The 22,020-nt window shown below is 31.4% G+C and overlaps 1 protein-coding gene across 1 annotated transcript; it reads left to right on the top strand.

Moving 5' to 3' along the window:
* Nucleotides 1–12,943: 12,943 nt before the first annotated feature.
* On the top strand, nt 12,944–21,788 carry LOC133196151 (cardioacceleratory peptide receptor-like). The gene is made up of 9 exons (XM_061332081.1): nt 12,944–13,006; nt 15,373–15,505; nt 17,230–17,336; nt 17,837–17,933; nt 18,374–18,507; nt 19,747–19,858; nt 20,174–20,335; nt 20,630–20,810; nt 21,196–21,788. The coding sequence occupies exons 1-9, from the start codon at nt 12,944–12,946 to the stop codon at nt 21,260–21,262; spliced, it is 1,056 nt and encodes a 351-aa protein (XP_061188065.1). The 3' UTR covers nt 21,263–21,788.
* Nucleotides 21,789–22,020: the final 232 nt, after the last annotated feature.

The raw sequence follows: 22,020 nt of genomic DNA, 5'->3' as shown, positions 1-22,020 counted from the left end.
GATGTAAATTCGTGGGTAAGGGTGACCCATGAAATCCACGAATATTGGTACCCCATGAACAATGATGATTCCACAGTAGATGAAAACTCATAATTCATGTTAAACTAGCATTTTTAAATCTTTTAACTATATGACTTTTGAGCGACCCGGAAAAGCTGAGAAGATGCTTTGACACGCAGTCGTTGACATATCATCTAAAATTAGTTCTCTGTAGGTTACGATGTTCCGTTTTCTCTTCCTGTGATATTGAACAGTCTCATTATTTTTTCCGATCTGAAAACATAGCTTTGTTTTCAATGACGTACATCTTGGTGACTTTGTCCTTTGTAAAATGAATCTATATAACATGACCATTGTTTTTTGTTTCTTTAAATAATATCCAAAACATCTTTTTTCTGTTCTCGTTCAAAAAACAAATTATCATGCTTCTTGCATATTGTAAAAGACTGTATCTAAACAGCATATACAGAAAAGAAATTTTACAGGATGTAATACTCTTTCCTTTTTTGCACCTAGTCATTACATATACGAACTATAATATCCAAAATAGGTCCCTCCATATAGAACTTTTTATTATTCATAAGGAAGTTCTCATGCGATCTATTTTTGATTTTTTTCAAAATGCATGGTTCACTGTTTGGATAGTTCAGTTTGAGTGACTTTTGATCCTACCGACAGTGTGTTCCCACCATTGAATATTCCATCATTCAAATGCTCAGCAATTCGTGAAATAACAAAAAATACTCCATGACGAGAAAATATGCTCTGAACGTACCTGAAACGACGAGAACATATGCTCTGAACGTAACTCATTTTATTTCGTTTTTAAATAGACAAGGAATATTGTATCCAGTTAGGCCTTTGTAAAATGAAGCAAAGATATAGTTGTTTAAAAATTCAAATCACGGCAGGCAATAGCTTACTGGTTTTGGAAATTATCCTTTGCCAAGACGGTTGAATATTTAAATAATGATTTAATTTTATGAGGACTTTTGATGATCTTATTAGCTGTTTCTTGTTCAACAACCTTGCTTTTATAATGCTTTACAAATTCTCAATACTTTGGGATATCCAAATTAAAAATAGTCCGTCTAAATCCCTAATATTAGGGGCCAGTCCGTATTTTTGAGAGACCATATCATTCTGCACAAATTTTGTTCAATGTATTTAAGTAAATTTTTTACAGGTAAAGATATCTTGTAAAAAATTATTAGAAATTTGAAATTCTCGATATTACTTTTTTGGGTCATAGCGAGCATCCGTAATTCACATCTTCTTATGTTGTTCTATCATCACTGAAAATTTCATGCTTCTTTGTAGAGTAGTTTTTAGAAAACGCTCGGAAAAATACAACTTGAAAATCGCAAAATCGTGGAAATCTCCGGACCGGAAACGACGTCATAAAAATCTATGTCTAGATTGTTGATACTCTATCAGTTTCAAGAAAATCGAGCGAGCCGTTTCCGAGAACTCGCTTACACAAAATCAGTAATTAAAAAATCATAATACTGTCTTCTTAAAGGGGCCTGGGCAGAGTCGCATTGTTTGCCATTTTAAATGTCTATTTTATTCAAAAACTAACTTCAGTTTAATGATTTGAACTTACTTGAATATTCTAAGAACATAATAACAACGACATTCTTCAAAATATCATGTCAAATACCTGTGTTTGTAAACAGGGCACGAGCTCTGTTATTTCTAGTTTTTACCTTTTATTTGTTTAGTCTGTAAACATCACTGATCACGGACTGACAAGACTGATGAGTTGGTTTTGGTTTCTTGCATTTCTGCTCTGAACTTTCTGGATTATGGTTCTCATATTATACATTACCGATAATATACAACAAAATTTCTACTTTTCTTAAGTATTATGGATAAAGTTTACTTTGTGAAACTGCAAGGATATGTGTCAATCAAATGCGTCCGGAAATTCGTAGCTTGATAAAAGAAGTTTATAATATACAATTAATTGAGACCTGGCCCACGAGGTGACCTGACCTGACCAAGGCCGCGTAGCGGCCGAGGTCAGGTCAGGTCAGGTCAGCAAGTGGGCCAGGTCGAGGGTCCTTATTTCACCATGTTGAACTTATAAGGGGTAATCAATTGTTTTATTATATCGATATAAGTTAAGACAATTTTTGTAGGCTTAATTACGAAAATAATCAATTGTATATTAGACCTATGAACTGTTTTCAGTGTTTCATCGGGATCGGGATTTGCTAGTGAAGTTGTTTACTTTTCGCCTGCAAGTCTTGTAAGTTTTTGCACCGCCGACTCTGTGATTGTCAGTAACATGCATTTTTATAAATTCACAAATACCATTTCCGAGTACAATGACAACCTGGTGCAGACTTTTACTGTACAAAAGAGCCAAGTCTGCATTCGTCGTATTTGACATTGTAACGAAAGTTTCAATGAAAACGATAAATTTTATGACGCATCTAAAGAACAGTCGTATTCCGTATCATAAAAAGACTATACATATTTTCATAACGGCATTTTTGGTAATAAACAGTCATTACTATATGCATTAATTTTTAATTTGAATGGAATTTAGATTAACAGGTAATTTTTAGCGGTCATTATTTATAAGGACCGGGTCATTATACCCCATGATTCCTATGATGCATATAATGCATGATAAAATATACATGTACTAGGTAAGCTTTTGTTAACCAACTATAGTCAATTTTTGTAAAGGAGAACTCCTGGGAAAAAACTCTACAGTATCGTGGTATGTCCTACAGCAACAAAGGTTAGATAGACCTAAAAGTTTTTTTTTTATTTCCTTACTAAATGTTTGTTGAGACAGGTTCTCTTATTGTAATAATGATTTATGCAATACTCGGAGGTTTGTTGCTTGATCAGCATAGGAATGATTGATTTGCTATCAATAATTCAATTTTATTGAACATGAAGCACCTAGGATTTAATTATCAAATGAGCAGTATGAGTCTTTAACATATTCTGCTCCACTTGGCCTTGTTATTATTAATAGTGAAATGAATGTTGAGGACCCTCTATGTTCATTGTAAAATATTAGCTCCACCGTGTAGCTGAACCCAGGAAACAAAAATTCAACAATTCGAAAAGAACCCATAATTTATTTTCATTAGGCATGCTGTTTGGTAGCTAAATTTCCAGGAATGAGACAAATTTACAAAGGCAAAGTGATAAAAGATCATCAAACACTAATGTACGTCACCCTGAAGCTTGTATAAAGAGATCATGAATTTCACGATGATGAAGCGATTTGGCAGTTGGACGTCAATGAGGAAAGATGATTTTGAAAGGTGTAATGCAATTTCATTTTTCAATAAATAGCCAATTTAGCCCGATCCTGAAGGATAACGTGAAATGAATTTTGTTTATAACATTCATGCAAAACGTGTATCTGTTAGATTTCTGTTAGTAAAAAAAAGGGCCCTAAGGGACTGATAAATGCATTTTTGAATTATGGTAAACTTAGTCCCTTCCTAAGGGCTGATACCTAGATCCAGGAGACACGATTTTGGCAGAAAGCCAGCTTAATCAGTTTTCCTGCTTGATGTTAATAAGGAAAAAATACTACAAAAAAGATTATTACGTATTTTCCATAAATGTCGACCTTAGCTCCATCAAAAGTCATGAATCCCAAACAAATGGAAGGTGAACTGTTCATTTTGTTTTATTCTATTACACGCAAATGGAAAAAAATCACAAAAAATGCACAATAATACAGTTGAACCTCAGACAATTTACTTTTAAACTTTCAAGTTAAATAATAAGCTTCCTCCCGAACGAACCGATCTAATATTAATTATTCCACAGAATGACAGAAGAATTCATATATAAAAATTTAAAAATAACGTAAATTATGTCTATATATATCTATATCTATATCTATCTATATATATATATATATATATATATATATATATATATATATATATATATATATATATATATATATATATATATATATATGTGTGTGTGTGTGTGTGTGTGTGTGTGTGAGGGTGTGTGTGTGTGTGTGTGTGTATGTGTGTGTGTGTGTGTGAGAGGGTGTGTGTGTGTGTGTGAGGGTGTGTGTGTGTGTGTGAGAGAGGGTGTGTGTAGGTGTGTGTGTGTGTGTGTGAATTGCAATGTGTCTGAAATATTAAAATTATATAATTAAAAACACTGCTATGGTTACTTATTTCCTTTTTAGAGTTCAATCATTAAAGATGTATATAAATGTATCTCTATTATTCTTTGTTGTTTTTTTTTTAATTATATGAACCCATCGCGTGATTCATCTGCCATGTACTCAAGCTTCCGCTCAATAATGACGTAACATTAAGACAGACCTCTAGATTGATAAAGATCAAACAACTATTGCAATGGATGAATTTGTTTACTACTACGACTACTATGATGGCAATCAGACGGGTAATAAAACACACATGCCTTATGAATATCCCTATATTGTGAGTACTTTTCATTTTATATATAAATATTCCTCTTTATATATGCATATTTCTAAATTTATTTTTAGGTACTTGAAATATGCAGCAATGATAAGTTAAAAGGTAGAATTGATAAAGGGATAAATATAAGACGATATTTTGTACTCAACGACAATAACATCATTTGTTGTCAACTAAAGATGAAAAAAGTGAATGTATATATTTATATATATAGTATGTATAAGAGGAAGTTCTAACTTTTAGCTCTTCATTGTAGAGATATTAAGAATGATAGAATGATTTCTTCAGTTCTCAATTAACGTCAGTAATTCTACAAGACCAGATGTCCCTAATGAAACTGCATCATTAAAAAATACTGATGGTTTTTAACAGAGTAGATGACAATAAATTGTGGTCGTGTGTAAAGCGTACAAATTCATTGTATATTAAAATAACCTGCTGTTCATTATATCAATTTAAACATTGCTTCAATCAAAAATGCTAGAAAATAGCTTAAAGTTAAGGCTCTTACTCTTATTGAACCATAAGTGATCATTAGTGATAATTTTGCGTTTTGTCTGCATCCTCCTCCAATTCAAGATTCTGTCTGCAAACATCAAGCTATGAGCATCACTTTAAGACAAAACAAGAAGCCATACGTCTAACATTTAATCCCGAGGGAATCCTTGTACACAGAATTAAAGCAGTAAAAAGCTCGGAAAAAGCTTATTGTAAAGATTTTTAAATTCTTCATGCTTCTTTAAAAATCTATTGATTCCAGATCTCAGAGAATACATCTGTTGTATTGCAGGTTAATAAAAAAAAAAAAATGATAATAATATAAAAACAGTTGTATATAATATATCTAAAATTATTCACATTATAAATAAATAGTAAATGGGTAGTGACTTTGACATACATATGTTTTGTTGTTCATGGTTTTACATCTGTCCGTACCATCAGCTATGAAGAGCAAGTCTCATTGTATCCCTCCGATATGAAACTCTGTCTTTATTAAATGCAGTTAAACTCCACCAGAGGACTTAACATTTTTTAAAGTCTCCACTTAAAATAAGTACATTTATTTAATATTATAAGCACAGAAATATTACAACTTTACATGCAGTTATTTTAAACAAGGCTCTGTTAAAAAAATAAATAACAAATCAAATGCACTTGACACCAATCTGAAGATATTTAATTTGTATTTCCTTTACATTTACATTAACCTGTGTTTATTCTTGATTTGGAGGGTGATGGGTGAACAAGGCGTGCAGAATGTCTTATCTTCAGATATATAAGAATCATATTCAATTTGTGAATTTAGTATATAGGGAAAAGTTCTCATTATTGAAATTTATGAAATTATGATAAACAAAACTTTTCTGAGGAAAATTTTCTCGGCAAAAATTATTCTGTTATTCAAAAAATAATGTGGTTTTCGTTGGGTTTGAACCCTCACTATAGAAATCCTGAGTTACGTAACATTTTTCTTTGAGACTAACACACTAACCACTATACAGCTCCTGATGAATGGTAGCATTTAACAGGCTGGAGGAAACGCAAATTCCGTTATAATAGTGATACATGTATATCACTATAATAGTGAGATTCCGCTATATTTTCAGCCGTGTTTATCCTCGATTTCATCAAATAACATGCTTGCTGTTTAAAGTGCAAGTCATGGTGGGTATAAAAATGGACACTAATTGGCACCCTTACACGTTATGAATTTTATGGGATTTTTATGCCTTTAAGGATACACCAAAGGCTTTTTTCAAGATTTTCAACAATTTTGAGATTTTTGGCTAAGAAAAAGAAGTTAATCACTGCTTTATAATGCATGTAAAATTCTTGGTAATTATGAAATGGTTTTCTAATTATTTAACAATAATGAAACATAAACACTACCACATGTGAATGTTCCGTTATTGAAGCTTCTGATTTGATCTGTGACTGTCTGCTCATGAAAGACGCAATAAATTACTGTGACCACTTGGGGAAATCTTCACTTGCCACACAGCAGTTATCAGTAATTAAACTACAGGGACTCTAGATTTAGAGAAAGAGATCTAACACATCACTGATGACCATAAAATAGGAGGTGGAGCTTAGCTCTTGCCATTTTGCCGGGAAATCTTTCTGATTCAGAATTGAACCTATTTTACTTAATTAAAAGCATCTAAATACAGAAAAGAACCTCCCATTCTTGTGAATATGCATAGGAAATGTGGCTAAGTGACAGGTATCCAAAGCTGAATCTCCAAGGTGTCATATATTCCTAGCTTTGGCAGATTTTGTTGTGTAATGGGTTTTTGCCCTCTACTGTAAAGTAAGATCAGACAGTGTGTGGTATTATTTCAAAGAATTCAGCTCCCTTATTTATTGACCATTTTCTCTGAAAATTGGATGGGTTGCTTCTCAAATATGGGTTCACAAAACCGTATCTCAGATTTTTGATATCTAGCTTAGTTTTGGAATTATTGAGGGAAATGTTAAATTAGGCTAATAAATTGGTAACATTGAAGGGCAAATGGCTGTAACTTTTGAATTAGAAGATTTATCAAAAATCTGAGATACGGTTTTTAAGTTCAATCTTTAATTTACCTTGAGGTAAAATGACCACTTTGAGGGGTTAAATACAAAAAAGTTGATTTATAAAATATTTATGCACTAAAATTTACATTAATATTTAAATAATTTTTAAATAAGTTATCAATTAAAGTTTAAATTAGGATAATTAAATAGTAAATTTAACAAGCTTTCAAATGATATATACTTTTATTATGTTATCTTTGATAATGAAAGAATTACATGCAAATTAATTTCTGGCATTTGGAAACCTTTGGTGTATCCTTAATAATGCAAACACACTTTTTAAAACGGAAGTTCCATTTTAACGTAACAACCAGTGATTGCAGTAGTATTCAAGAAAGACTGAATCTCCACTTCTCTCACACATGTGCACAAATTAATGTTTGTAATAACTTTCAACCCGCATCGAAAGAGGTTTGTCGAATACGTTCTATTTCAACTTTGGAAGAGTTATACTTCTTAGTGCGCTCTTTTGTGAAAAAGTCGAAAAATGTACAAATCTCGCGGGTTTTCTGGGATAAACGTAACATAAACATGTAAACAATATGTTAAATGTCGATGAACAAATCCTAAGAAAATGCAAATGAAATATTTTATTGTTGTGGACTTAATATACATCAAGAATAGGAATTACAACGATATCAATTTATATCTATTGTTGATCGTATATATCTATTTATCGTATGATACATGTACATCTAAATACAATACACATGCCTCGGAAATGTCGTATTTTTTATTAATGGATGATAAATTTAGGGTTCTCGCTCTCTTACATATGTCTTTTAGTTCTTCTATTCTTTAGTTGGAATGACAAATACATTTAACATTTAAAATTGGATTGAGATTCAATTTGGCATGTTTTGTATTATCAGCAACGCCATGCTGTCCCAGTCAGACGACCAAATGCGCCTCTAATTTTGAAGAGTTCACTAATGGAAATAGAACGTATTTACAGAAGAAACGATTATTTTTGTCTGCATGGTAACGGGTATGGAGGCCCGTTGCGACAAATGAAAAAAGCTTATTACATGCATACTTTATTCGGTGGAACCGATTTGTATCGTCTAAATGCAACAAATCGTAAACAATCTATAAAATGTCACTAACACAGGTAATCCCAAGTATAATGTGCCTTTTCTTGATGATAAAACCACAAGTTCATACGATTAATCTTATTAGGATTCTTGCATGAAATTACCTGTAGAAGTGACATGTATAAATTTTGCACGATTCATTGATTGTGTACGAGTATAAATTGCTTGAAATTTTATCTTACTATAGTCTGTACTGGAAAAAGGCTATGAAATACAAAATTTATACTATTTCTGGAACAATAAATGAAATAAAAGGAGAAACAGCATCGTAATTTGAAAAAGTATTGTCAATGAAATGTGAAGATATAAAGAACAGTAATCAACTCAAAAGGCCATTGAAACACTATAAATTTGAAGAGAGCAAACACGAACCTCTGAAATCAGGAGTCCTGGAGGAGTAGGCACCCCCTGTTGACCGGTCACACCCGCCTTGTGCTGTTTGTCATGATCGTATAAACGGAAAAAATCCACAGTCAATTCAAGATGAAAATAATGAGTAAACTGGAGCCGAGCTCGTTGCAAAGCAACGAGTAGGTCTTCCGTTGCAGCTGCAGGCAGGAAGAAGTGACTTTGAGTCAAGGTCATGCCATATCATTAGGTTATAAGCAATCTTGTAAGGGGTATCAACTATCAATGTTTCACTCTGTAGTAAAAAAGACGATAAAGGAATGTATGTGACCTTGAACTTGTCCAAATGACCTTGCGAAAGCCATGACACATTCTGGTTATGAGCAAACCCTATCTGTGTATTACTGACTTCTCAAATTCACACATGTTCATACAGTCCATACATCCAGTCAAATTATCATATCCTTAGTAACCTTGAACGTGAGTTTAGGCCATGTCACACTCTGCATGATACCAATAATGTTTCACTAGAAAAAGACAGTAACGAATTTATAGTTTCTCATCCAAACTCATCCAAATGACCTTTCATCAAGACCATAACATACACTGGTTAAGAAAAATCCCAATCTGTGAGTTATTGACTGGATAAGTTCAGCCATGTTCTTTCAGACCATAGATCGAGTCAAATAATTTATCAGGTTCCACACAGTGATTTAAGGATTCATTGTGAATGGTTTTGTCCAGTTTGGATATTGAACAAAACGTGTTTGTGAAACACTGATGCCCCGGTATTGCAGCTTATGGCAAAGGTTTAAGTTTCTCAAATCCGTATCCAACTCCAAGGTCAAAGTCAAGAGATAAAAAATTATGTTACCCAAAGAAAGATCTCGTCTCCGGGAATATAACTGAAATATGAATCCGCTAGGACTAACTATTGAAAAGTATGGCTAAGGTTAATTTTTTTTTACACTCAAGTCAAATGTTAAGGACAAGGATAGATTAACGGTGTCCAAAGGAATGCCTTGTCACAAGAAATAGACATTGAAATATGAAAGCCCTAGCATTAATTATTCAAAAGTTATGGCAAAGGTCAACGTTTTTTCTTCAAAAGTAGGTCAAACCCCAAGGTCAAGGACAAAAGTCAAAACTGTCGGTACTCAAGGGAGGGTCTTGTCACAAGAAACACACATGTAAAAATATGAAAACCCTAACACCAACCGTTGAAAAGTTATGAATGAGATTAAAATGTTTCAAAGGTAGGTTAAATTCTAAGGTCAAAGGTAAAAAAGTCCAAACTTTTAATCTTTTTAAAGTACGTCAAACTCCAAGGTCAGGGTCAAATAGTAAAAATTGTTGATATCCAATGAACGGCGTTGTCACAAGGAATACACCTGTGAATGTGAAAACGCTAGTCCCAACCGTTCAAAAGGTATTGCCATAGTTATTTTTTTTAAAAAGTGGGTCAAACTCCAAGGTAAATATGAGAATATGTATACATGTAGGAAGGTAGTGTCAAAGAAGCATTGCAGTGCTGAACAAATCAATTTGCAGAAGTAATTGATTAATAATGAGTAATTGATTAAATGGTAGCATAACCATGTAGATATAGTTTGCTGATTTAATGTAAAAAGGCAAAACCAAGCATATTTATATTTAGTTTTTCGTTATTTCGTACGAATATCATTTTGATAACAAATAAAATAATGATGTTTTGACTTATCCCTGTATAAAATTTGAAATTTCTGTATCTTAAAAATAAATATTTTTAGAATAGGGTGTCACAATTCCAATTAGCGTTTCTGTGACAACATAATTATCTGATTTAGGATATAATATCACTTGCAGGGATAATACAAATCCTCTACACAATAGAAATATGAAAATACAAAAGTAGGGAAAATATATAGAACTGGACATATTTATCAAGAAAAATCTAACAGCATTGGCATTTGGTGAGACAATATTGACGTCAATAGGAAAGCTGATTATAACTGTATCTTATTTAAAGTATACCAAAAGGATCCACAAAATAACACTGGTAAGGGTTTGTTATCAATGTTTTATTTTATAAGATTTTTTTGAAATTTGTTGTCTACAAAAATATCAGTGACATGGCAATGGTAGATGTTGAAATGGATTAGAAATTTTGGATCATGCTTGGCGTATTGAACAAAAACTGATCTCTCGTGGTCAGTTTAAAACTTTTCTTGGATTGATATAATATCAATAAATTAAAGTCAGTTGCTTTTTCAACAAAAATGGAACTCGTAAATTTACTTACCTTGTCATTGGTCATTTGCAAAATTATTTTGTTTAAAAACATTCTGATTGTACACACAGGTACTCTGAAGTTGACAATATCTATGTGGTTTTTGGAGACCAGGTCTTCCAACAATCTAATGGAATTCCAATGGGTACCATTTGCGTCCCGTTATTAGCAGACCTTTTTTGTATTCATATGAAGCAGAATTTGTCCAAAATCTTATATGTGAAAACACTTGTTGTGGCCTTCAACTCAACATTTAGATATATCGACGACGCATTGTCAATTAACAATGGTTATTTCCATTCTTATGTCGATACGATATATCCCGGTGAGCTTGAGATAAAAAAAATACCACAGAGTCTGACACATCTGTTTCATATTTGAATATTTTACTTGAAAAAGACGTTAATGATAATCTAACAACCAAGCTTTATGATAAACGTGATGACTTTAACTTTTCAATCGTCAAATTCCCTTACTTATGCAGCAATATACCTTCATCACCTGCATACGAGGTTTATATCTCTCAGTTGATTCGATACGCAAGAGCATGCTCTACGTATGAATAATTTCTAAATTATTGACAAACAAGTTGATGAAACAAGAATATCAGAAGTCTCGTTTAAAGTCATCATTTCGTAAGTTCTACGGTCGATACAATGACGTTGTCAGCAAATACAATTTATCATTAAGTCAAATGCTGACTGACATTTTTCATACTAATTGTTAGGTCATTATTTACACACTGAATTGTCGACGGATTTTTCCGTTATTTCCCGTATCATGACAAGGAGCACACAGAGTGTGTGACCGGTCGGCAGGGGATGCTCACTCCTCCATGACACTTGATCCCACCTTTGATGTTTTGGAGGTTCGTGTTTGCTCTGCTCCTATTTTGTATTGTTTAATGGACTTTTGAGCTTGAATACTGTTCGTTATCTCCAAATATTTAATGCCCTAAACGAAGTATCCTTCTGTCCATCAGATATGACCTTTGGAAGAGAGTCATAATGTGTATGAGACTAATATTGGGCAACATCTTTTAGTTTATCTTATTTTATACTTCTATGGATCCTTTACATTGTTGTACTATACTCAGGTGACCATTAAGGCTCATTTTTACAATTTTTTCATTAGGCAAGGGAAAAAAGGAAAAGAAAAAATTCATTGTGAAAACTGCGACATGTTTTTTTTCCCCCAAAATAGTTTCATTGTTGAAAATACGTAAAATCACAACTAATAATGAAAACACAATAATAAATAATAAAAATCATTTTGAATTTCCAGTTAATACTCTTTGCTGGTCGAGATAATATTTGATAAAAGCTGCATGTTTCAAAATATCACAATTTATTTGAATCTTTCGTGACAAAAAAAATGAATAACACTTGTAATTTAGATATCATCTTTAGTATCACAATGAATGTTGAAGATAAGAATTCTCTGCCTTGCATTTAATATTTTTCATACCATTCTTTAGTTTTTTTTTTTTGGCTTTTAAAATAATGCAGATTTATACAGAATGTTTTTCGAAATCACATCACTAATTAGTTTTCTCTTTAAGAAAAGTGAAAGAAGACAATTTTGACTAAAGCTAAGCAAAATTGCGTCCTCTAATATACTAGTGATATCCATCCGAGGTAAATCATTAAAAGACACATGCAACGATTTGTTTTTCAGGTCCAACAAAATATATTTTCATTTTACTTACTAGTGTTTTATGACTTTATGTCTCCAAGCACAAAATTGTATGGATTTAAAAAAAAAAACAAGGAAAGAAAGATAATGCAGAAATATATGTTGTATAAAATGGAACATTTTGTGTTGTATGTGTTTCCGGTTTGATTACCACAATGTGAATTTTATTTTGCAAATATTTCCTTTTGACTGATCAACCAAATCATAAATTATGTCACTTCAAACGTGACATATTGTTATTGTTAACCTCATTTTGTCTGCAGGAGTTCTCGCAGATGGGTGAAACTTCACACTAATGATACTCACAAAGTGTAGTTGTGCATGTAACATGTATGCCAAGGAATTCCGATATAAATTTCATTTAACCGCAAATCAAATTAAACTCAGTCATTTCTGTAACTGTCAAACAGCAAGAATGCAAATTAAATACATGTAAAACCTGTTGACCCGTGTTGGATGATTTTATTTAACCTGAGGGTTAACGAATCTAAATTGAGTGTGACGTGATCAAAATGTCTCACCGACTGGTCCATCTTCGAATGCTTTTTGGACCGCTTAGTAATGACATTGGAAATGTAAGTCTTTTATAGTAAGATCGATATATCAATTGGTTTTTAAAAGTAAAACAATAAATCTTTTTATACCTTTAAAATTGGTTCCTATATAAATAGATATATCAAAGTATATTTCCTATGATATCAAAGAATATTTCCTATGATATCAAAGTATATTTCCTATGGTTTACCTCAAGCAGTTCGAAAGACGCATTGTTCGAGGGTTCGGTAAGATATTGGTATTTTACGACACACTTTATTTCTCAGAAACATCCGCTTCTATAAGCTATTTAAAATATCTAATATGCATGTGTTGGTGTACGACAGTTACAGAATTGACCGATTTGAAATTAGAATCCACACTCAGGATACACGACATTTACATCAAAATACGAACATGGGAGCCAGTTAAGGATACAACAAAACAAGTACTAACTACGTTCTCGGGCAGAAGGCGTTTTGCAAGACTCCAAACAATTATGCGCATTATGGAAAGTTGTCCGTGTTACGATACAAAGAATGTCAAAAATATTAATTCAATGCTTATTTTGATATTCTTTGAGAATAATTCTTTACTGTTCAAATGTTCTTTACCTCATTAAAAAAAGATTTAAAAGCCTATCCTGCTTGTATGCAATCTGTGTAGGTGTTAACCGATTACCCCTTTACCTTCTGCTGTGGAGGGAAATAAAGTGCGAGTCTCCAGTCAAAGTATTTTCTAAAAACATTTTATATATATATATATATATATATATATATATATATATATATATATATATATATATATATATATATATATATATATATATATATATATATATATATATATATATATATATATATATATATAGGACATTCAATGCTTTGTAGATGAATATGGAATTTATTTCACGAGTGGGACAGGATTTTTTTTATATTTTCACGAGTGCGAAGCACGAGTGAAAATATCAAAAAATCCTGTCTCACGAGTGAAATAAATTCCATATTCATCTACAAAACATTGAATTTTCTGTTTATTACATTTTCTTCGATTTTGCCTCTGTCTTTTCTTAACACAGTGTCATAGGCTTGACGTCATAGTTGAGCGTTTGAGACGTCATAGCTTAGCAGTTGTGTGATTGAAAACATTACATAGCATGGATTTTAGCAACATATTTGGGAAGAAATTTGCAGTTTTAGCTCTATCAAGATGCTTAGTTACTATCTCTATCTTATGACAGGCCAAAAATAATTTTTTTACTTTCTTTGATATCCTTTCACACTGTGAGAGAATATCATTTATGTATCCTTTCACACTTTGAGAGAATATCATTTTTATTCAATAAATAAATCACAGTATTTCACTGTTGAAAATGTAATATATATATATATATATATATATATATATATATATATATATATATATATATATATATATATATATATATATATATAACAAATTGTCCCGAGATGGGAAAAATGTAAATTGAAATGGTAGAAATATAAGTGTATGCTACATAGTATCTCATTAATTTTCATTAAGGTTCTATGCCAAAATAGGACTATGTCTCAACAATATAGTTAGAAACATGTAGTAAAACAACTTTTAAACGTTTTTAAACAAGCTCAAAGATTAACATGTAAATCTGGAAACTTTCCATAATGATGTGTTTGCATTGTCTAAAGATATGGGATTCAAACAAAAAAAAAACAAACAAACAAACAAACAAACAAAAAAAAAAAAAAAAAAACAACAACAAACAAACAAACAAAAAACAAAAAAAAAAACCCAAACCTACTGCTCATCTTATAAATAAATATTTGATAGGTATGTTTAGCAAAATTAATGTATTTCTGAAATACAATCAAATACAATGAGTGGAATGAACTAATACAGCATAATTCTGTACGTACTTTTCTCAAACACATGCGAAACCAATTTGCGTTGTATTTTTTTTAAGTTGCTGAGACATATTGTTTATTTAGTAACATTTTAACTTGACATATTATAAATTTTGTAGAGGATATCGCCGCACAACTTGTGGTCTTATAGAACATATGTCTCACTATATCCTTCCGACAAAAGATCACATAGAATAAAAACATTGTTTACTGAAAATCAGTTATGTTTTACATTTTTCCTGAACAAAATGAACATTCGTGTAATTTGCTTCTTTCGATTTTTTATCAAATAGTTTCTATCATTATATGTTTGATGGTAAGTTTCTAAGTCATTCTGTCTCAAGTTTTTGGACACTTTCGAAGAAATAGTAAGCTTTAGATGTTTAAGAACACACAACCACACACCCACACCCACTGATACAATGTATAATGTATTTTTGTGTAAGAATCTTTCATATTTTTACCTTTTGTATGGTCATGATATCTGTTTTATCTATTATATATAGATAGAGCAGATAACCTTTGAGGTGTTTTTATTGGTCATCCTCTTGGTTGGCAATATCACAGTTCTTACAGTTATCATCGTTGAGGGTCAGAAGTCAAGGATGCATTTTTTCATCAAAAACTTGGCTGTGGCAGGTAAACTTAATAATGATGTGAAATGAATTTGGAAATCTGATCTCCTACAGTTTTTTAAAGCTAAACTGAGTGTTAAACCCAAATCCATTGATCCAAATGATCCAAAACATCGACAAACTTATACAAAAAGCACATTTTTCTAATCCTCGTTGGTATTCAGATGTAGTAATTGATGACATGTACGAAATGTTTATGTTAACTCTTGACAAAATACTATTTTAAACAACAGTTAACTAAGTTTACTATTTACTATAGCTAACTATAGTCTATCAAAGTTTCAAAGGCATCACTTACTATATCTTATACATAATATATATACACATATTTTACTATTACTATAGCATAATAGTTATCACTTTAATAAATCAAAGAGTTATAGTTATCATCGTAATAAATCAGAGTATCAAAAGTATCTGTTTAGTTAATCAAATGACCTACATCTATTGTTAATCAGAATATCAAGGTCATTAGTACAGGAAATCACTTTGCGATAGAAGTATCATTTAATTTTACATTTTAGATATTATATCAAGTTTTCTAAAATTTATTTTTACCATAGATATATCTGTTGAATCTGCCTGAGAATTTAATTCATTTTGTATGCAATGCTTTTCGTATGAAATTATCTTGTTAGTATAGGATATTTTGAAACCAAATATTTCTCAATGACTGAAAGAACATGATATTTCTAAAATATCACAATATAAAATCAAAGTTATCAAAGATATTACAACAGTGTCCTTGTGATCACTATAGTCAATCAAAATATCAAAGTTATCACTATAGTCAATGAAAATGTCAAAGTTATCACTATAGTCAATCAGAATATCAAAATTATCACTATAGTCAATCAAAGTGTCAAAGTAATCACTATAGTCAATCAGAGTGTCAAAGTAATCACTATAGTCGATCAAAATGTCAAAGTTATCATTATAGTCAATCAAAATGTCAAAATTATCACTTTAGTCTATCAAAATGTCAAAGTTATCACTATAGTCAATCAGAATATCAAAGTTATCACTATAGTCAATCAAAGTGTCAAAGTAATCACTATAGTCTATCAAAATGTCAAAGTTATCACTATAGTCAATCAAAATGCCAAAGTTATCACTATAGTCTATCAAAATGTCAAAGTTATCACTATAGTCTATCAAAATGTCAAAGTTATCACTATAGTCTATCAAAATGTCAAAATTATCACTATAGTCAATCAAAGTGTCAGAGTTATCACTATAGCCAATCAAAATGTCAAATTTATCACTATAGTCAATCAAAGTGTCAAAGTTATCACTATAGTCTATCAAAATGCCAAAGTTATCACTATAGTCAATCAAAGTGTCAAAGTTATCACTATAGTCAATCAAAATGTCAAAGTTATCACTATAGTCTATCAAATGTCAAAGTTTTCACTATAGTCATCAAAATGACAAAGATATCACTATATTAAACTATAGTTTGTATAGTGTCTCAGTTTTCATTACAGTTAACTATAAACTATTATCATTATAATTATTTAAATATTCTACCGTCTTGGCAAATGATAATTTTCAAATCCAATAATCAGCTATTCCTGCTGTCATTTAAAATTCTGAATAATTGTAGCTTCGCTTCGTTTTACACTATCAAAATAAAAGTTATACAAAGGCCTAATTGGACAAAATATTCCTAGTCTTTTAAAAAACAAAATAAAAAAGTTACGTTCAGAGCATATGTTGTCGTTTCAGATTTGCTCTGTGGAATATTTTTTGTGATTCCACGAATTGCTGTACATTCGAATGATGGAATATTCTATGGTGGAAACACACTGTGTAAATTACAAGAGTTTCTATCGGTAAGATCAGAAGTCATTAAATTTGAACTTTCCAATCAATAAACCACGAATTTTGAAATGTTCAAAAAAAGATCGCACGCATGAAAACTTCCATCTGTATAATAAAAACTTCCTTACGGAGAAACCTATTTCAAATACTATGATTTGTACTAAAAATATAATCTTTTAAGACTTAGAGTAATGGAGTCTTATATGTAAATGGCTAGGATAAAAAAAAGTAATTGCTTTTTCGACATATTGTAACTCTCGTACAAATTTCTGACGATTTACAACAAACATATATTAAATATGTTTGATGTTTGAGATGTACACGCACAAAATACATTTCAACAGCACTTCTTTGGAAGGTTTCACATACATTGTACATGTTTTAATTTGCTAAAATTTAAATGACAAGGTCATGAACTTTCTTAAAAATACTTCTGATATCAATGTTTTATGGAAGGAAACATCAATTATATATATATATATATATAAATATATATATAAATATATATCAGAACATTGGAATTTATGGATCCAACATGATCATGATAGCCCTGAGTATCGATCGTCTACACATCCTCATCAGACCTTTGGGGAGTCTCGCAAGTAGAGGTAAATGCCAAAAAAATTCGGAACTATTGTTTTCTGGCACCTGCTTAGTCTGCTAAGTAGTAGTGAACACCTTGTATCCAGAATAGATTTGCTTTTTTCACCTGGTGCGCTTACCAAGTAGAAGTAAGTACCTGTAGAGCATTGGACATTGAGTGACTCTTTGTTGTTATGGCACTTGTAAAAAAAATTGAAAGTGAAGGAAAGTTCTATAACTGATAATTTGAAATAATTCTACTTTATCCGACATCGGCAATTACTTTAGCTACAGATCGAGTATTAACCATTTAGATACGTTTCAAGCAACCAAACTTCAACGGTCCGTACAATATAAGGAGAATACAAAAGCAGTGCAATTATTTTATCTTGTTTGAAACATTTTATGTTGTAATGAATTTTATCTTTATAACATTTTGTTCTAAGAGGCTTTTAATTAATTTCAGGGAGAAACCCTACAATAATATGCATCTTTTGTTGGGTGGCAGCAGTCATTGTCTCTGTGACAGGACCTATTGTTTTCAAATATGATGCGGTATATCAGCAGTGCTATGTAGATCTGGATCATTCTGATATGAAGGTATTTGGAATAAAAAAGAAATTTTGTAAGATACTCTAGTGATAAGAGTCTCATTTGTATGCATCGATACAGTTTCAAATGAAAAAGATATTTGAGAAATAAATATAATCAAAATGTTCACTAGAACTACTAAAATATTATTAAATACATGTATCACACCCACCCCCACTTCTTAACTAGAAAATGATAAGGTTTTTGCAGCAATCAAATTTTAGAACGCAGTTGGTACTTCAATATTAGCGATTCCAAAGTGAACTGCATTCTCGAACGCTGATTGTTCATGCAGGTTGAATGTCGCAAAATTGACATTGATTAGAATAGATACCAATAAATTTAATATGCTTTGCTTAAAAGATGTGTCAAAATCTTGAATGAAAATAATGTTTCAAATATCACGGTCATAGGTCGTTGAAATTTTGAAATCATGAGTTGTAGCTTAAGATCTCTTTGATCGGAATTGATTCAAAATTCAGTAGGATCTTTTTCAAGAGCTACATATACATGTAATGGTAATCCAGATCTTGAACAAACGTTATTTTTTCGAAGGCCCAGGTCAATGGAATATTGAAATCATTATCGCACCAAAAGTCCTTGTTTTGAATATATTGAAACTTGAATATATTGTTACCTATGAATTTACGATGTTTCATTATTTGACTAAAGATCATGTGTCAATGTTGAAGATCACTGAAAATTGTTTTATCAAATCCTGTAAAGTCAGTAACTCATAAACAATAAACCTTCACGGTAGCTCAGTCGGTAGAGCGCTCGCTCCGTGATCGGAAGATCGTGTGTTCGAATCACAGCCGCGACTGACCTGAGTCGATAATAAAATTAGGTAGTAACTGTTCCTTTGCCAGGCGCTTGGCACTTTGAAATGAAAGTTGCGGGTCCTTCGGATGAGACCTTAAAAACCGAAGTCCCGTGTCACGGTAGGCGTTGGCAAGATAAAGAACCCTCATTGCTCAATGGCTTTGAGTGCCGAGTAAAGGTCTAAATTTGAAGCCCTTCACCTGTATATAGTGACGTCTCTATTTGAGTGAAAAATTCTCGAACGTGACGTTAAACAACATACAATCAATCAATCAAATGAATCATAAACAATTATACAATTATAATTACAAAAAATTGTTTGATTTCTTAATGTAAAAAAAATATTTTTTCACATGGTTTTTAATTAAATTAAAGTATAAAATATGTAAAATATTTGTGAGAGTGTAAATATGTTTATCTCTATAGATTTATTTCACCGTCATCTTTGTCTTCGTGTTTGTTATCCCTACAATCATCATCGTTGGGTGTTACTCTACGATAGCTGTTATAATATGGAGAGTCTCAGCAAGAAACGAAGGTACTAGTAAAATACATCAGGCTCCGGAGCCATCAAACTTAGACGAACTCACTTATTATCTAAGTTTCACTTTTACCAAAGGAATTTATGGTGGAAGAGTGAGGCTGAGATCAAAAGTGAACTCAACTAAGTTTTATGGCCCCGGGACCAGAAGTACATTCCAACTTCCTAATTTTTTCTGTTGGAATTCCTCTTATTACATGTATCATTATTGCATTTTGAAAACATCAACACTCCAACTGAACTTAGAATTTCTATTCTAGTTTGTAAATTTCAACGATATTAATCCACTGTTAATTAAATTTTGATTTAAAGGCTATCAGATGAAAGAAAAACCTTCTGTAAGCAGGCAACATTCAAAACTACTGTCCTCAAGACAAAGTAGTACATCCTCTGGATCAGAGCACGATGATTCAAACTCGTCGATATCCAAAGCCAAAATGAAGACAATTCGAATGACCTTTGTCATTGCATTGGGTAAGAATTCCTTTTGCCCTTTCGAGGATGTTTTTATCTCTGTTCTGCATCTAAATGTCCAGAATTTCAAGAAACCTGATATGTTTAGCAAGCTCCCATTACGACACTCTTTAACTCTTAAAATCGAATGGATGATCTTTTACATTCTAATTAATTTACTTTTGCAGCAAGATCAAATTAAAAAGCTTTTTAAAAAGAATCCTATTGACCTGAATAATATTTCTACGTGCGATTTTATTGATTAAATCACTTCATTTATTAAAACATCGTTTTTGGACTGTGGTCTCTTTCCAGCATTTGTATGTTGTTGGGCACCCTACATGATTTTCAACTTACTTTCTGTATATGATCAAATTCCAAGGACACCAGAAATCATACGAGTTGCAATATTCATGGAAGGTCTTTTGCCTCTGAATTCTGTTGTCAACCCATTGATCTATGGTGTATTTAGCATACGTGTCTGCAAACAGTGCAGGTAGAATATTCCAGTGATTTGATTTTTTAATTTTTTTCAAGATAATCACCTTCAGCATGTAAACAATAAACATAATTTATTATCACATCATAAGAGAGAAAACACTTCCCTTTTAAAGTTTGAAAATACGTGCACTTTTCATATGTTTAAAATCTGTTATTATGATATGCAGATAATTTATCTGTTGAGTCTTTACAATAATATGAATTGAAATATTTTTCAACTAGACAATGCCGTGTAGAAAAATGAAGTGCTTTGCCGTAAACTTTAACAATATTGCTTTTATTTGTCAAAATGAAATTGTATGTTTTACCAATCAGCATTCAGAAATGCTTTATTGATTGCTCAAAGACAGAAAGCTTTATGTCATAATTATTTACTGTAGGAAACATGTAACCAGGAGACTGTCTACGTCAAGGTCAACAAGGAAAACAGACCAGTTGTTTCTGTAACCAAACATAGAGTTCTTATGAAGAAACCGAAAGCTTTTTTTATTGCAACAATGATGATAAGCATGTCTGCCAAGTTTCTCTGATCCTTAAAAAAATTCTTCATATTTACCACTTTAAAGTCAGTTTCATAACAAAAGATCAGTTCTGTTAAAATGGTTTGTTTTATTGTATGTGTTTTGTTGCCTAGTAATGAATGAAAGCTGACTACAAAGCTGCTGACAGTGTGAAGAGGTTGTGAATTGGATGGATGTAGAAATTATTCACATCTGTTCAAGAATTTAACTTGCTTCTGTATCACATGGTGTACTTAGAGTATACGTATGTTAAGGTGGTTTGCTGTATTATGGCTGAATATACCAATGTAAAATAGCTAATGATTAATTATATATACCAATGTAAAATAGCTAATGATTAATTATATATACCAATGTAAAATAGCTAATGATTAATTATATATATCTTTTTTGCTTTTAAACAGAATCTCTGCTGAAGTAATTTAATTTTCTAAATATAAATTTATTTCATATGTCTAATGCCACAAATATTTTGACTTTTTTGAATAAAAACTATTCTGTTAAACATATTCCCTCAATAATTCTAAATACTTGTATTGTACCTGAAAAATATTTTTCATTAATACAATTTTAGTAATATTTTCAATTTATTTCCATAGCCTTTTTGCATGTATTTACAAAAGAATGTCTTTTGATATCAAATAAATGTTCAATCACTCAAATGAAAAAAAAATTCTGTTAGGT

The sequence above is a fragment of the Saccostrea echinata genome, unplaced genomic scaffold (genome assembly GCF_033153115.1).
Source record: "Saccostrea echinata isolate AGI-Se365-2 ecotype Australia unplaced genomic scaffold, CSIRO_AGI_Sech_v1 ptg000030l, whole genome shotgun sequence".
NCBI lineage: Eukaryota > Metazoa > Mollusca > Bivalvia > Ostreida > Ostreidae > Saccostrea > Saccostrea echinata.
This window is presented reverse-complemented; position numbering and strand designations above follow the sequence as displayed.

Coding starts and splice junctions, on each gene's coding strand:
- LOC133196151 (XM_061332081.1), top strand. CDS start 12,944: ATGTCTCACCGACTGGTCCATCTTCGAATGCTTTTTGGACCGCTTAGT. Junction 13,007..15,372: donor TTAGTAATGACATTGGAAAT/GTAAGTCTTTTA, acceptor TATTATATATAG/ATAGAGCAGATAACCTTTGA. Junction 17,337..17,836: donor AATTACAAGAGTTTCTATCG/GTAAGATCAGAA, acceptor AATATATATCAG/AACATTGGAATTTATGGATC.